General features: G+C 40.0%; 1 protein-coding gene across 3 annotated transcripts; it reads left to right on the top strand.

The window, feature by feature from the left end:
• Nucleotides 1-17: 17 nt before the first annotated feature.
• Nucleotides 18-15191, top strand: DESI2 (desumoylating isopeptidase 2). Of its 3 annotated transcripts, none has more exons than XM_010562591.1 (5): nucleotides 18-455; nucleotides 6803-6875; nucleotides 8757-8850; nucleotides 9573-9714; nucleotides 11593-15191. In XM_010562591.1, exons 2-5 carry the CDS (start codon nucleotides 6809-6811, stop codon nucleotides 11824-11826), a joined length of 537 nt encoding a protein of 178 aa, XP_010560893.1. In that variant the 5' UTR covers nucleotides 18-455; nucleotides 6803-6808; the 3' UTR covers nucleotides 11827-15191. The 3 variants fall into 3 exon arrangements, with proteins under 3 accessions (XP_010560893.1, XP_010560891.1, XP_010560892.1); XM_010562589.1 differs by having other exon boundaries at nucleotides 18-543; XM_010562590.1 differs by having other exon boundaries at nucleotides 18-567.
• Nucleotides 15192-16674: the final 1483 nt, after the last annotated feature.

The following is a 16674-nucleotide window of genomic DNA, read 5'->3' as shown; positions in this document are numbered from 1 at the left end:
GGGTGGGGTGGGGGGGGTAATTTGGGTGGGAGGTCTGTCGGTGCCTGCAGATCGTCTGTGAGCTGCAGCAGAAGTTTGGTGCGGTGCCGGACCGGGTCTGTCCGTGACGGGTGGATCCGCTCCCTCTCTCGGGGGAAGCTCCCCCCCTGCCGCGAACGAGCAGCCAGACGTGAAGGAGTGCTCTTCTTCCTCGGCTGCTGCCCCCGGGCTCGGGGGGGGCTGCCTTTCCTGCTCCTGGAAACGATGAGTGGCCGCTTTTCCAGCAGGAGGGTGGCTGGGGTTAACCACTGCCTCTGTAGGGATAAGAGTTTTTTAGCGCTGTGTCGGTAACGGGTTTTTTTTTTTCCTAGCCCGAAATTTTTGAACAGTTGTGGTACGGCTGCAACTTGGTAGGAATAAAGGAATTGCTCCAGCTTGGTTTGCAGTCCTATGAGCTCACCTTCCCTCCCTTCTGGGTAATCTTTTCTGTGACACCTACAGCAACTGTTGTATTGTCTTATGTTCAGCTGGAAGCCGCTCAAATGCCATGGTAACAAATGAGGTGTAAGTACCTGCATAGAACAGGAGGTGCGGATAAGTAATATTAAGAAAATATTATCCGTTAATGCATTTCAATCGCTGGAAATCGGAACAAGTAGCACCAGTTCTCTGAACACGTTTTGAGTGTACTGACAGAGGGACGGTAAGATTGACAGCTAGCTTCAGGTAACTGTGTTTGTGTTACTTAGCTTATTTTAGAAGGCTTTCGTACCACCACCACCACCATTTTAAAGTGAACTTTCGGTGTTTTAAAAGGCTGAAGGTGTGTAGTGTAGAGTCAGTGACTGCTGGCAGAGAGAAAATGCAGCTTGTTTGCTTGGGAATGCTCAGGCTCAAATGCTAGAATATTTAATAGCAATCAATAGGGAGCTATCTGGCTTGAAATTAAAATTATATATGTGACTTTATGAACTAGCCTGATTCTTGTCATTATTTTCTTTCACCCTAATACTTACCATAGAAATCAATGTCCCTGTCAAAGGATTTTATCCCCCCCCCCTTTCTGTGTCCGAGTTCTGTCTCCAGTGAATATAACCTGTTACTTCTACTTTGTTTTTCCATCATTGTAGAGAAGGAGGGGAGACTGCAGACAGGAGCAGCCTAGTCACTAATTTTTCTGAGAGAAGGGAAAAAAAATGGGGTCTTTGCTCACCTGGTTGAACTCATACGTGATGCTGATATGACAAAAAGTCAGTGTGCATTATTTTTACTAGACTTAAGGAGGGAAGGATGCTCTGTCACATGCATATGTATAACTACTTTGGACTACGGTTCAAAAATATACACTGGAGCTCTTTCAGCATGAAAAGAGAAGCTTTTACATTTATTAACTATAAATATTTGCACAGAGGAAGAAGTAGGACTTCAGTTTCAGGACTCTTACATAAGGTAGTATCTTTGAAGTCAAGGCTTGACGCGATTCTGACTCACAAAGATGGAAGACCCAGCATTCTCACGAAGACTTGCTTAGCTGTGCAAAGTGTCACCTGGGCCCAGTTCACAGGCAGGCTGTGAAAACTTAACAGAACGGACTGTCTCCTGTGTAAGTGCCTGCTTGGAAAGTAATGCTGTGGCCTCTGTGAGAAACTCCATTCTCACTATGACAATACCATTGGTGGGGTGTGACTTCAGCATGCCTTTTCTTTTTCTCTTGTGATAGTCTACTCTTTGATTCACATGGTTCTCCTTCCGTCTCTTACTCTTTAGATTTCTTTGCTGCAACCCATATCGTCTTTTCTTTTTCCTCCAGAGTTGAATTGCTGTGATCACTTTTCTTCCAGCCATCCTAGGAAGGCTGACAGTTGACAAGAGGGGAGGGGAAAAAAAAGCAACAGGAAGGTTGTGCTCATAAAAACTAATGTCATACTTTCCTTAGGACATGTTGGGGACTGATAGTTGTCCTGTCGTCATTAGTGGAGCTCTGCCTATGTCAAGAAGTAGCATAGTCTCTAAAGCCACCATCTGTGGAAGGAACTTAATCTTCAAATGAAGCAAGCAACCACATTTTATTTGCAGATGTTTGATCACATGTAGGGGTGGCTTTTTGTGCATCGGTCTGCAGTTGTGGTATTTGTTGAAGCTGTACATCACCAGAAATTATACATAGTGTAAGCTGAGACCACTAAGCAGAATATTTCTATATCCTACTTCAGCTGTGTTTGTTTTATAACGATGTCTACATTACTTTGACCATTAGAGAAACAGACTTATTTTAAACTGCAAAGAAAAACTGAGGTTCTAACAGTGTCTGAAAGGCAGGATGTACACTGACAGTGTCTCGAACTGTTTCGCTAAATAATGTCTCAGGCCATTTTAAACTTGTTTGAAGCAGGAGCTTAAACTAAAGCCTCGCTTTCATGTTGCATAGCAGTTACATTACTGCATGTAGACAGCCTGCGGAAATCAAGGATACTGCATTGTTTGGGGGCACTAAGTGGGGGAGAGAAGGGAAGAGTCTCTCATAACAGCTGTTTTGAAGTTCTGTTTATTCATCAAATCCTGCCAGCTGTGTTTTGAGGCACTAGCAGGTTTACTGTTTGTTTCTGACATTTTGTGTCACTTGGAGGTGGCTTTGGGGTTTTTTGTGGTTTAGGTTTGGGACTGGGGTTTGTTGTTTCTCTTTTGGAACACGAGGCCACTGTTAGTCACCTGGTTGACAGAATCAACACTACTATAATTGCAACAGTCATACGAACAGCTGTATTTTAACCTGAGTACTAACTAGCTTCATTTCCCAGATGGCCACTTAAGTATGTAGGGGAATACTAGGTCACCTTGCTACTGTTGAAATTCCTTACAGGACTGAGTTGGTTGGGTTTGGAGCATATACCCTTCCATTGTCCTTAACTCCTGAAAAAGCGAAAATCTTCAATAAAACCAAAGGGCGAGGAGGGGTGCGTGTGTTGTACAAGAAAGTGGACTTTCAAGTACTGGTAACTTTAGGAGGGAGAGAAGCCTAAGGGCATGTTTATGTGCTGCAGTTCATGCCTTTGAAAATCTTCTATGATCATTAAAAGGGTAGGGTGAAGACTTTGATATATTGTGTTTTGAGAACTGGAGCACTTTATAGTTTCATTTTAACTAACTGCTATTTTTAGGAGTCTAGCTTTATTTTGTGCCCAAAGTAGCATCCTGTTTTTTCCCTTGTCAGATAAGGCTATAACAATCTAAGGTATGAACATAAGTGAAAGCTCTGAAGAAAGTAACGAAGAAGATATTTTTGAAGCACTGGGATTAGTGGTTTTCTTTCATTTCAGTGACATGACTTTATTGTGCACATAGAAAAATACTTCTCTAATATTTCTACTCTGATAGTTGCATTAAATATGAATTCCTGTTCTGCAAGACCGACTTAATGCAAAATACTAAGGATATGGATTTGTGCTTCTTCTATACATTCTACTATAACAAAGTTCATATCAGGACTAAATGGAGGAAATCTAGTTTGTGTAATGGAAGCAAGGATGTAGCTTTTGGGATCAGTTTGGGATTCCAGAACTGACAGCATGTTACTGAACCAGCGAGCTACGTAGATGTCATTTAATTTACAGTCTTTATTTGTAAGTCATTTATAATCTTTTCAGCTGTAGCCAAATTCAGCATACTTTAAGTTGCATTTGTCCTGCATTTCTTTCTTCGGTGAGATAAGGCATTTTGTTCAATGAGAAAATGTGACCAACCTTCCAAGAGCTGATCCAGATTAAGTAATAATTAGATATAATTACTGTTCCTAGGGGGAAAGTAATTTTGCCTTATTGAAATTCTTTTATCTTCAATTAACCTACTCTGTTCTTACTGGAAGTATTAAGTGAAGTGCCAGCTTGCTTTAGGCACTTCTTCCAAAGCTGCTAACATTTGTTTAATTTGCCACCAGTGCTCAGTTTTTGTAGTCTAGTGAGCCCCGTGTATTTAGGTGGCACCAGTAAGGAGGAGTGCATACTTGAATAGCACTGGACCTGCTGAACACCTTGTTGGAGCAGTTTCCATCCCATTTGTCTGCTTCTGTACAGATCGATGAGGAGGGTTGGTGACCTGCTTTTCTGTCCTCTCCCTATACCTTGTATTAGGTTTCACAGGGTTGTGGGAGGGGAGGACTGTGAATAATTTTTTTCTCTTTTTCTGCTTAGTAACAAACTAGGCTTTATTACTTTTACTGCTTATGGGACATCTTGTGTAACTTTTGTTCCATTTTCAGAGAGCAGTGATAACCTTGCTTGGCATTAGCAGATCTGATGCGTTGTGATGTGTAGGTTACTTGGAAGTCAGAGGCCGGACCCAGAGTTTTCTGGCCGAATGGGTGTCTGGGAGAGGATAGACTAGAGCACCAGGGACCCTGTCTAGCTCTGTTCTAGATTAGGTTCATTTCGATACACCTTCTCATTAGGCAAACATACTTTCTTCCTGTGCTGACAAAACTGTGTGTTGAATGTGCCTACGGTTTTGCCTATAAATATAAACCTAAAACTATTTTTAAATGGTCAGCTGGTAAAGTGTGGGATAGGACTGGCTTCAGAACTGAAACAGTTTTATGTTGAAGTAGCTCTTCCATTTTCCTGGGAGCTTTGATTTCACTTCAATGAACAGCATCCATTTTTTTTATGCTCACAAACCCATTAAGTTAGTTGGGTAGTCTTAACATCATTCTCCTTCCTTCCCGTCGTCTTGTTTTCTCCCCAGTTTATGTCCTTCTATGCACAGTAAATCTAACGCAGTATATTTCTGGATGTAGCTTGGTCATACGAACTAGCTCTCTGCTCTTCTCTGGGGGGAGGAAGGAAAGCACTGCTAAGGCCTTTAAATAGACTAAGGTGATTAATATAGTCATCCATACCCCTCTAGCTAACATAGCAATGCATTGACAAAGCCAGAAATTAAATCAAAGGGTAAAGTTAAGTCTTAAGCAAAATTTATCTACAGATCTCAATGAGCCTTAACTTTAAATATAAGGAGTAAAATCTGTCTTCTGTTAATTCATGTTGACAAAATTTCCCACAGCTGGCTTGTCTATAGAACAGAACATCAAATCCTCAGCATCTTGTTATCCAGATAGTCATTTGTGTCCTGTGCCTGCTAGCACAATTGTGAATTTTAGGCTGGAAAAATAATGCATTGATGTCTGGCAACGGATGTAACTTAATTTGGGGACCATTTATTTTAGATTTGATGATACTTGGAATAAGGATGACTGTAAAAGCCAAATACATCCATCTCTCACACCTGAAATTCTCTAACTTTTGACCTGACTTGCTCTTTTTGCCATTTAACTTGTCTTGATTTTCATGAATAGCTTCTCAGTCCAAAGTCTAGTGTATCATTTTTATTGGGAGAAAACTAGCTTTCAGAAATGCATGTTATATGCCATAATGTTTGTAAGGGCCCTGTAAATTATGCACTAATTCCAGCTAGCACATCTTAACAAAGTGTGACACCTGTAAACTTCTGCATTTTTATCATCAGTTGTTCTGTTTTAATAGTGACTTCACATCAGAAAGCACGTATGTCAACAGGTTGTGTGAAGAAGACAGCTTCTTTTTCTTCGTGTTTGCTAAACAAATATTAATTTTCTGGGAGTACTACCTCAGTTTGTATCCTGCCTGCCAGCTGACTTTTTGAAGTCTGCTTTGTAGAAGCTTGCAGTAGTGCCCTTTAGGATCAGATGACCTGGGAGGAAGTATCCCACTACTGGTGTAATTGACAAAATAATGTTTTCCTTCTATTTTTGAGAGGTTTTTCTGGCTAGCCAATTTCAGTTTTAAGGACACAACTGAAGCTTTTTTTTTTTTTAGCCTTTGTTTGAAGTTCCTTTTTAAATTATGTGTCACTTGGAAAATTTTTACTGCTTGGAGACTGATATTTTGAGGGTGATGATGTAGCCAAGGAAAGACAGTAATTTTGAGGTTTTCCCTTTCTAGAACTCTGTGCATCTTTAAGGTCCTGAGGGTAATAGTTAGCTCCTGATAGGCACTCGCTGCTGCTGCTTTTGAAAAAGAAAAGAGAAAGCACTAAGGGAGGGGTTTTTTTTTTCTTTCCTTTTTTTTTTTCTTTTTTTAAATTATCATTTCCTGCTTTCCTTTTACAATGCAGCTATTATCTGCTGGCTACAATAGAAGTGATGTATTGGAAACAGGTGTTAGACCTATGCAAAAGATTTACACCTGGAGACACAAACATCAGGAGCCTGGAGAGAGCTTAGTCTCTTGTATGGTGACCACTAATTGAGTACTCAAAGACAAAATATACTAGGTAATTTCAGTCCATCTTACATACCTCTGAGTGTGTCTTGTGCTCATCTGGTCATAAGTAAAAGTGTGGTCATTACTGTAAATGACAGCTAGTGTGTGTATATGACAGTCCTACATTCTGATGTTATTTAAAAAAAAAAACCAACAAAAACCAAAAGTGCTCCTGCAAAGTTATTGCAGTTGATTCTAGAATGTATTCCACTTAATGGAAAACTTTACAACCTGTAACTTGTTGACAAATTGAAAGTAGATCTGGATTTCTCCCAGGTATGGTCTCCTTGGTTGACAGACATTGACAGTGCTAAAACACTGGAGTAGAACCTAATGGAATTAATTCACTGTGTACAGGTGGGGAATTTTAACGGCATGTTCTGTTCCTGTAAAATGGGTTGTGCAGTTTCACTTTGTGGTAGGGTTTTATGCTTTTGATGTGGGGGACAAATATGTCAGTCTGCTGTCAGAAGACAAATCTGTATTGGAAACTAAATAGAGTATTTTTTTGTTTTCTTATTTCCTTTTAGTATTGGATGAATGAATATACTTCTTCCCTTGGAATTGGAGTGTTCCATTCAGGTATAGAGGTGTATGGCCGAGGTACGTACAAGAAAAACATAACTTACTCTTTGTTCCAGTAATGCTGTTATTTAAAAAACATTTTTCAGGTAGTGAGGGAAGTCTGGCTCCTGAAACCTGTTCATCAGTGTTCTCTTAAAGTTCTCATCTCTTCTGCCTCCGGAAAAAACCTTGGATATGAATAATCTGGTAGTTATCTCGCATTCTTGTATAAAGCTATGCAACTATGAAAAAGTGTGCAATTTATTCACCTAGACATAGAAATCTTTATTTTAGGTTTTGAAATACCTGTTGTTAAAACAAATGCGTGCTTCATCTAAGCCCAGTTGAATCATGTTGTATTCTGCCAGCACTTTGTGCAAGGAGTTAATTTTTAGCTACAGAAACAATAGCCTGTTGCAGATAGGCTCCTAAAAGTGCGTGATGCTCAGGAAAAATTGTCTATTCCTTATTGGTAGGTTGGTTTGTTTTAAAGAGACGGTTTCTTCAAAATGTGTCTTGTGCATGCTGTTTACAAATTATACTCTTGTGATAAATACAGCAATACATTCTGATTTTGCTAAATAGGTTGTACTTTAGGGAAGCAGCTTCCTGATCTGTTCAGGCCGCTTTGAATCCCCTTTGCTGCCAGAAGGTGTTTCTGAGCATGCTGTAGCACAGGCTCAGGTCTGAGGTGTTCCTGCCTAGCAGTATAATGACGCTCTGAGGTGATGGGTGTTGCTCAAAGTAGTCCATTTAAAGAAGAAAAATCTACTTCTGTTCTCTTTTTGGAATGTGTTTGGAGGTGAGGGGAAGCAGCAAAAAGGTGTGGCATGCGATCCAAACACTACATTGCGCAGTTATCTTAAACTATAGATGTTTCAGCTTACTATAATGGTCACATTGTAGCTGGGTTTGCAGGTGTTATCAAAGCAACAAATTGACAAAATACAATGCGTATTGTTAAAGCATTTTTGGATTTCTCTTAATCCAAACCAGAAAGACCTGACTCTTACTAGTGCTGTGCCTGAAACCCAGTTCTTGAGCTGTGCCAAATACATGTGTCTCCCTTCCTGTTCGGATTATAACAGCTTTCTCATATAGCAGGTCATACCCCTGCTAGAACAATGACTTGCATTTTTCAAAGTACATCAAACTTTATTTATTAACCTCTTGTAAAAAAAGATTATCCACAAAACTGAATGCTGGACTTGGATGATGTGTTACGAGTTTTGAGGAAAGGAAGCGTGAAATCATGCTTAAGAGCTTTTTATTGCACTCTGGGTGTGGCATGTTGTGTTATCTTGCAGACACAGAAGGAAGCTAAAGCACACCATTGTATTTGCACGTACTGTAAGTGCTTATGCCAGCAGATGCTACGTGCAGGCTTCAGACGCATGCACTGACTTGCTTTCTTGTTATAGTAAAGAACTTGGGACAGTTGAACTCTTACAAATCAAGAAATTAAAAAACCCTATTGGGCCACTACTTGCAGCCACACTTAGAGCTGTCGTGCACACTGAACAGAAGCACCATCAGACCTTTGAGGATGCAGTACTTTGAATCCCTAATCTATAAATATGTAAGTGGACTTTTAAAGACAAGCAGGTGTAAAGAACAGTGGTAGGATTTACAATTTAACTTGTAAATCCTCACTTATACAATGAAAATAATATATACTTAGTGTAAAGTTATTCAAGTTAAACCTGTACACTGATCCAGGAAATTTCCTGTTAGTTTTCACTTAGGCTGACTAGTAACTAACCAAACTATTAATTTCCAGCTCCTTGCATTTGTTACCCATGTAAATAAGATGTCTGGTTTCTGGCTTTAGATCTTTGTGAAGTGATGTAGTCAGTGAGGTCTGCTATTCTTTACTGTCATTTTATGCTGTTTTTGTTAAATCTGAGCTTTCTCTTTCAGAATTTGCCTATGGTGGTCATCCATACCCTTTTTCTGGAATATTTGAAATTTCACCAGGAAATGCTTCTGAGCTAGGAGAAACATTTAAATTTAAGTAAGAGAGATACCTATTTTCTTGCTTTTGAGAAGGCATATTAAAAAGATAACTTGTTGCATTTATTTTTGAGGATAGATGTGTTGAATGATACTACAGGATTTCTGACTTTTGGAGAAATTAGTGTGTTTTCTTTACTTAGAAATGAAAGATGGACAGAGGTGATGAAAGTGAAGTGTCTACAGCAAAGAACATTATTTTTAGCATACCATTAAATTCCTTAAATGTGTACAAATTATGTTGACTTGTGGGTAGCTTTTGTTATTCGTACAGTATATATGACAGGGTCACTTTTTCAAGATAGTGAAATTTTTATTCAACGATAAAGCTGAAAAATGTTGCTCTTCAAGGTTTCCCCGTGTCTCTTTTCTACTTTCTCATTGTGATTGCTTTGACTGTTCCCTGTGTTACAAGCCCTTACCTGTTCTCAGCTGTCTCTTAGAAACAGTTTCCTTTGGGGAGCAGGGGAAAATTGCATCCAGTGTTTGTCAGAATTAAGTTGCAAAGAACTTGTGAGCTACGGGTGGACAATCGGCAAGGAAATAATCTCTCATGGTAAAGATGAAAGTGGTGCTGTAAAATGGAATAGAAAGAATCTATGTTATTCTTGGAGGGCAGAAAGATCTTGCCACAGTAGGGTGATTTTTGAGCAATGTATGAACAGTAATCCACCTATATCATGGAAGCCTGATCACCACCTATTTTCTCTGTTTCTCTTCTAGGGAGGCTGTGGTTCTAGGCAGTACTGACTTTATGGAAGATGACATAGAAAAAATAGTAGAAGAGCTTGGAAAAGAATTCAAAGGAAATGCTTATCACCTAATGCACAAAAACTGCAATCACTTTTCTTCAGCTTTATCTGAGGTAAACAAACTTGAAGGTCTATAGAAAGGTCCTTCCCAGGTGGCTACAGAGCATCATCTCCTTCCTGTCCTTTGGAATGTTTGGCCTAACTTCCAACTTCCTACCTCTGTTACCTTGGGCAAATGTCACCGTTTTTTAGGTTTTATTTGTGCTTATGTCCAAAAGCACAAGATTTTGCTGCCAAAAATGCTAAATATTGTTGTCATACATAGTTTGTGTTTGAGCAAGGGTGCACTCCTAATTGAGAGACCTAGTAAATTAATTATTAACAGGATTTCAAAATCATTTCAGATGCTACAGAGATCACTACTGAAGATAGAACCATGTGTTATTTTTATCAGTATTTCCCCACAGAGTCATCACACTGAAAAGAATTTTTGAAGTTATGACATACTGTTAAAGAATAACAAAGGCATTGAAGTTTCACAGACAATGTTAATCTTCTGCTTGAGAGGCTTTTGTCAAGTTACTGCTCTGCTAGCACCTGCATCCTGGTCATGTAGATAACTGAGTGGTCATGCAGAGTGTCTGACTGTGGAGTTGAATGGGCTTTGCTTTTTCCCTTCAGCTGTATTTTAACATGATAGGTTTGCCAATACGATTGAATGCCTGGTCACTCACATGTGTATCAGCACAAGGGTAGGGTCAGGAACAAGTAACCCAGGACAAAGAGGGGAATGGCAGTTGTGATTTTATTGGTGGTTAGCAATCTGTGCTTGTGAGAATTTATTCTAATGTTCCATTGAAGCACTTCAAAAAAGGGATGGCTATTTTTTCCCTGGTGAACTTCCATAAAATTTAATTGTTCTTTTTTTTTCAAAATAGTTAATGGCACACTTATTGCATAGCCTGTGTTTTGTGTAGACTGTTTGATCTTCCACTGGTACTGGAAAATTTTATTGAGATGATGATTCATGTTCAGTGCTGGTACAAGTAAGTAGGGTGAGACACTGACAAAGCTGCAGTTGGCATGACATCTGGCCTATATGGCCAGGTTTTTGCCATACTCTTCAACCGCATGGTCATGTTGTTTCTGTTTTATGTCTTGTCCTATTTAGTGTTCAAATTGACTATGAAAACAGGGATATAAATACAAGTTAAATGCTGCTCAGTCACAGCAGAGTAATGCTCCCGTTAGCTGTGATTTTCTCCAGATTTGCACTGGAGTAAGTAATATTGGAAGTGAATATGGAGGTAGTGAGTAAAACAGCTCGCTTCTTGAATAGTGATAACAAAACCATTTAATGACTGATGTACAGTAAAAACAAGTATTTAATGCAGCTTTATATATTTTTGAGGAGTTGAAACCAGCTTTGCATTGTATAGCTTCTCTTGTTCCAGTGAACCGAAGCGTGTGCTTGGCCTGTGTGCTGTAAGATGGTGATGTCTTGTGCTAAGTCATCAGAGGCTGTCACTGTAAATAGCCTCAGCTGTACACGTAACTGTAGTATTGACACTGTCTTTTTGACCACTTGATTTCAGGGTGCTTTTTTGTAATAGTGAGATTTCTCCTGCAATTTCTGTTTCTGAGGACTTAGTGGTGAATAGAAGGCATACCTTAACTCATTTCTGTGCCTTTTATAGAAGCTGTTCAAAAAGAGTGAGGTGGTTAGGCTTTTTAGGACTTCTAGAAAAAGTGTAGAACCATGTGTCAAACTCACAGTGGAAAACAAGTCTCCTTGTGTGACTTGGGATGCTGCATTTACTGATGGAGAAAGTTGTCTTAGTGCAGCTAACTTGAGTCCTTCTTGACTTGCATTTGTGATACGTAAATCGTAAGGCTGCTTGCAGTCTTTGCTTTTTATTTACAGTACTGTAGTTTTGTTACTGCTGAATCCAGAAGACAAATTAATCCTTTCTTTTGCCTTCTCCCCCTAGATTCTGTGTGGAAAAGAGATTCCACGATGGGTGAATCGCCTTGCCTACTTCAGCTCTTGTATACCGTTTCTCCAGAGCTGTCTGCCGAAGGAGTGGCTAACTCCTGCAGCCCTCCAGTCTAGTGTTAGCCAGGAGCTACACGATGAGCTGGAGGAAGCTGAGGATGCAGCAGCATCAGCTTCCTTGGCAAGCTCAGCATCTGGGTCTAGAACTGGACGCCACACCAAATTATAAGTCCTCCTCCAAAGTAACAAATGGTTTGAAATACTTCAGTTTAATCTCTCCAGCAATTGACTTCCTGACAGAACATGAGAGCTGACTCTAGAACATTGTTTTTATATGCAAAAAAGGCTCTCATCAGCCCCTGTTTCAGCTCAGGATTATTTATGTAGTGAAAAGAATTGCTGGGAGGAAAGGGAAGGATTTTGTGTAAAGCCACCCTTTTCATTTTCACCTGTTTGGTAGACCTGGGTTAACTTAACATCTTGTATAAAGCAGAACTTAAATTATTTGTTTACAGTATTGTGTACTGCTGTTTACAAGTCCTGTAAGGACTCCTGCCACCATGGAAGAAGAGAGAAATTGAGTTTGATTTAACTGTTGTTATAACTCAAAAGCAGTGGTATGATGCCCTAGATGAACTCTCCCCTCTGTTTTCAAGATTTAAGGCAGGTGAACGTTAACTTTCTGAGAAATGCCAGAAACTGCTGAATACTATATATGTGAACAGGGTACTGTGCACTTAAAGTGGCTGATGTAAACAGGTAGATTCCAGGATGTAGGGAGACTGGTTTTGTCTAAGATCTGTTACTAGCAGTATGACCTCTACATTAATGAAACTGTGGATTTTTGCACATATGAAGGGAAATTTCTTTCTCATTACAATGCACATTGATACCTTTTTTTTTTAACTCAGCCATGCAGTTTGCATCCTATCTTCTGTCTGTATTTACAGTCTACTTCAGCCAGGATTTAGAGATGTGAACATCATCTGTTAGAAGCATCAACAAGTTTTTCACTGTTTGCTTTACTTGATTTCAAACTTGTATATAAAATTAATGCTTGTATTCTTTTTTTCATTTCTTTTAGTTTGGAATAGTGTAATACAAGCCATTTATGGTTGGGGAATGGCCTTCCTTTTCTGCTGCTGATTTTGCTTCATTTGAGTTTGTAAACATTAGTGTCCTTTTCTTTGAGCTATAAATTACTGCCCAGTTGTGCATATCTGCGCAAACTATAGAGAAATCCTAATTTATTTTCCCACAGTCTCTATCTGTGGCATTAACTTTCTTGTCAGATGTAATGAAGAAAAACCTGAAAATTGCTTATGCACCTGCTTGTTTACACAGCAGAACCCACTAATCTGCACACATAATTATATCTGAAGGTAAGAGATATTATTTTCTAAAACACAGAAGTATGTTTGCTGGTAGATTATAATTAGAGCTAAATTATAATTAGTGATCAGAATATATAATGGAATGCCTTATTCTTGTTCACTTACCAAGAGAATTAATGGTTCTTCCAGTCATTAGTGTAAATTAGTGAGGTTCTATTGTGCACATAAGGATACAGTAGCACAAACATGAGGGAGGTGAGCTTGTGTATTTTATAAGACTTGCTGCCTTAAACTAACAAAACCCATACCATCTGTAAACTGATCAGCTCACAAAGAAGTGTGCATTACTAGAAGTATAAATGATTCTTACAAGCTTTATTTTCAGTCTGTTGCTGGGTTTAGTTTTTCCATTAAGTGAAATACTGACTCTACAGTTTCTGATGTTTAAAAGAAAAAAGTCCTCTTAGGAGGCAAGAATGCTTCATGTTACGAGTGCTCCTAGCCATGAGTAGTCAGTGCCATTGAAACCCACAGGAAGGTGCAGTAGGCTGTATCGTAGTAAGAATTCTTCTGGTTGCCAGCTCTGACTCATGTTAGAAACAAGTGGAAGTTTTTCTGCTGGCAGTTGGGTTGAATCCTTTGTCAGACAGTCTTTTAAGTTTTCACTCATCTTCTGTGATGCAGTGTAGGTACAGAGAAACACACACTCAGTTCTGGGGGGAAAAAATCAAGTGAGACTCTTTCTGGAAAGAGTGGGATTAACAGTAGAAGTCTTTTTAACTGTAGTTTGGTACGTGTTTTAATAATCTCTTCTACCAAGTGGGAAACGCCTAAGACTGACAAGTCTACTACTAACTACATTCTCTGGTCTCCAGAAGCTGGACATACTGACTCTCCCTGTTGAGTGCTTTTTTCATTTGAATCTCTGAATTTGAGTTCTCCTTTCTTTTTTTCCTGTAGTGAAAATGAATATGGTGGTCTCCAGTCAACTCTCAAGCATTACAGAACTGAATCTCACACTACTTACAGCTAAGACAACAGGCTGCAGACAGGTTATTTTGTCTCTGCTGTGCAGCTGTGGTAGTAATGTGACTAAGTCTCTTGGCCAAGGCAGGTCCTTTATTTCAGCTCAGGGTTGAGGCCACTGATCTAGCAATGTACTGTAGCTTTTCCTAGGTTTTAGGGAAAATGAATAGAATGAATTTTCATTGCTACCTAACTTTTATGTACCAAAATCAGCTTTTTAGGCTTCTGATACATCCAGAGCGTTAGGTCACAAATCTCTACACCTTCATTAACACACAACTACAGCATGTACAATGCAAGAACATGACAGATCACAGCACAGTTTTTATTTAGAAGTAAAACTAAGACTATTTTTTATAAAGCAGACTGGAAAGTTTGTAACAAAAATGTTCATTTTATTGGTAGCTGTACAGGTGAAAATACTGTCTTATGCGCCATAATTTTTGTTTGTTTGTTTCAAAACCATCCATTTGTAAATCCTGTGAGGAAACTGACACCTGAACCCTGAAGGCTGTTGGGTATTGTATCAAAGCAAGCAGTACTGTAACTTCAATCGCATGCTGTCAACTCAGCCTCCGCTGGATGCCTCCAAGAAGTCACCCTGCCAGTGGTTACTCCAATTTGTTAGCAATAGAGCAAGTTACCTTTCACCAGCATTACTGCCAAGCAGGGATTACTTTAGTCTACTAATGACCACACTGTGCTAGGACTAGAACACTCCAAAATGCTGTGAGAAAGCTGGACACCTGTGGAGTCTTTTCCATCAAAACGGGTAGAAAAATATCACTACTTCAGGGTTCTGCTCTGTTTACTTTCTCATTCTTGTTTAATTTTCTGTAAGATAGTACTTTTGATACGTATTATATTCTTTAACTCGAAGTCATTTTATTTCAATGCCATTTTCTGTTCAGCAAGCCAAAAAAATCCAATGTACTGTCAGTGTGCACCAGTAACTTCAGAGTGGCTTGGTAAAAACATAGTTGCATTACTTCTAAAATTTGCAATGCAATTCTGATCACTATTGATACATGATAATTTTCACTGTTGGAAGTTGGTTACAAGCTGAATATTCACTGATGCATTTTTTGTAAACTTGTATTCAAGTTTACTGTACTACATAGTATTTGTATAAAATTCAAAGAATTTTGACTTTTGTTACCTGTACATGGCAACAAGTTGTCTAGCATCTGAAACTTAAATCCATCAGTTTATTAAAAATACTTTTATAAAAAAAGACAGTTGGCTGTGTGTGTTATTCCCCTGGTACCTACAGCTTGTTTTGTCAGTGCCACCCAACCTGATCTTTGGTTTTGAAAGATGCTTTCAAAGGATAGTAAAACTATCCAAGGGTTTCCTATAGTTAAGCTCTAGGCTATATTCTGACACGGGCATCTGGAGCTGCAGTTTGATTTGTCTGAGGCATTATTAAGAGCCACTAGTTTTTAATAGACTAAATTCAAAATGTTTTCAGATTTGGTGTACTAACTACAGCTCTTGGGGTATAAACCGCTTAGGATGTGCTTGCGATATGTTGCAGATATTGTGGGCCATATTCTACAAGTTTGCTTGAAAGCCCAGATCTGTAGTCTGGATTTGCACCAGACTAAGCAGCCACAAGGTGCGTGGGGTCTGCAACGTCTGCGCCTTGCCCGCTCCTTTGAGCAGAGCAGAAGTACCCAGGCTGTGGTAAAGTACCAGTGGCAATGCCAGCCTAAGCCACTGCTACTTGTGCTAAGGCATACCTGCTTCTGCAGCGGCAGTGGTCACACAGCCCGGTGCTGACCCAGACTGGAGAAACTCTCCTGGCTGTTTAATTAAGAAGCTGCCAGGCTGTTTCCCGGAGAGGGCAGTCGAGCAGTTGGGTTGCAGCCTGACGTCCTGCGCAGTTCTGCGGGGTGGTGGCACCTCTGCTCGAAGCTGTGGTTGCCCTGGGCAGCAGAGCTGGCTGCTCCTCACAGCCGCGCTGCCTGTGGGGCAGCTGCATGGCGAGCCAGCCGGCAAAGCGAGTTCCCCAAACATCCCCAAGCTCGGGCACAGAGCTGGCAGCAGCCCTTGAGGATGGGCTCTGCCAGCACCCAGTGGTGTTGGTGCTGGACTTTGCAAGCAAACGCAGATGGGCCCACGTGTTTTAACAGGATAGATACTTCTCTGCACGTTCAGGGCACTGATAAAATTGAGTGCTGTCCTGTGGCTGTCAAAACTGGTGCTGCCCTTCCCCTCTCGCCCCACAGCTGGAAAGGGTATGTGTTTTACCGCACTGGGCATGCTGAGCCTGGCATCTCCCTGTGCACTGCCCATGAAGATTGGCTAGGACGTGACCTGTTGGAGAAGCTGCCAAGATACAGGTGTGTTCCCTTTTCCGACTGATCACTAGCAGAGCTGCAAGAGAGTTTGAGGAACTTGTAGCCTGCTGAAAGGAAACTTGACAAATTTGACAGCGTTCATCAGTTAAAACTAATAATGTGAGCTCCAGATAAACTCACTTGTGGCATCCAATGGCCAAGAGTGCCTATCCACTTCTAGGAAGGTAATCAATACATAAAAAATATTATTGCATTGTTTCTTAATGGGTGAGTAGCTGAGTTTAACTGAACCGTTCTGGAAGAAAATAGAGATGTTTCAATTGAAATTTCATTTTCTAAAACAGTTTCTTCAGGCATGCAGGGTTTATGTGGCAAATTTGTCATTGGAACTGCTTCTCAATAAGCAAAGCTTTT

Source organism: Haliaeetus leucocephalus, unplaced genomic scaffold (genome assembly GCF_000737465.1).
Source record: "Haliaeetus leucocephalus isolate CR32 unplaced genomic scaffold, Haliaeetus_leucocephalus-4.0 Scaffold162, whole genome shotgun sequence".
NCBI classification, from domain to species: Eukaryota; Metazoa; Chordata; class Aves; order Accipitriformes; family Accipitridae; genus Haliaeetus; species Haliaeetus leucocephalus.
Note: the sequence above shows the minus strand (reverse complement) of the source record. Positions and strands in the feature narration are given on the sequence as shown.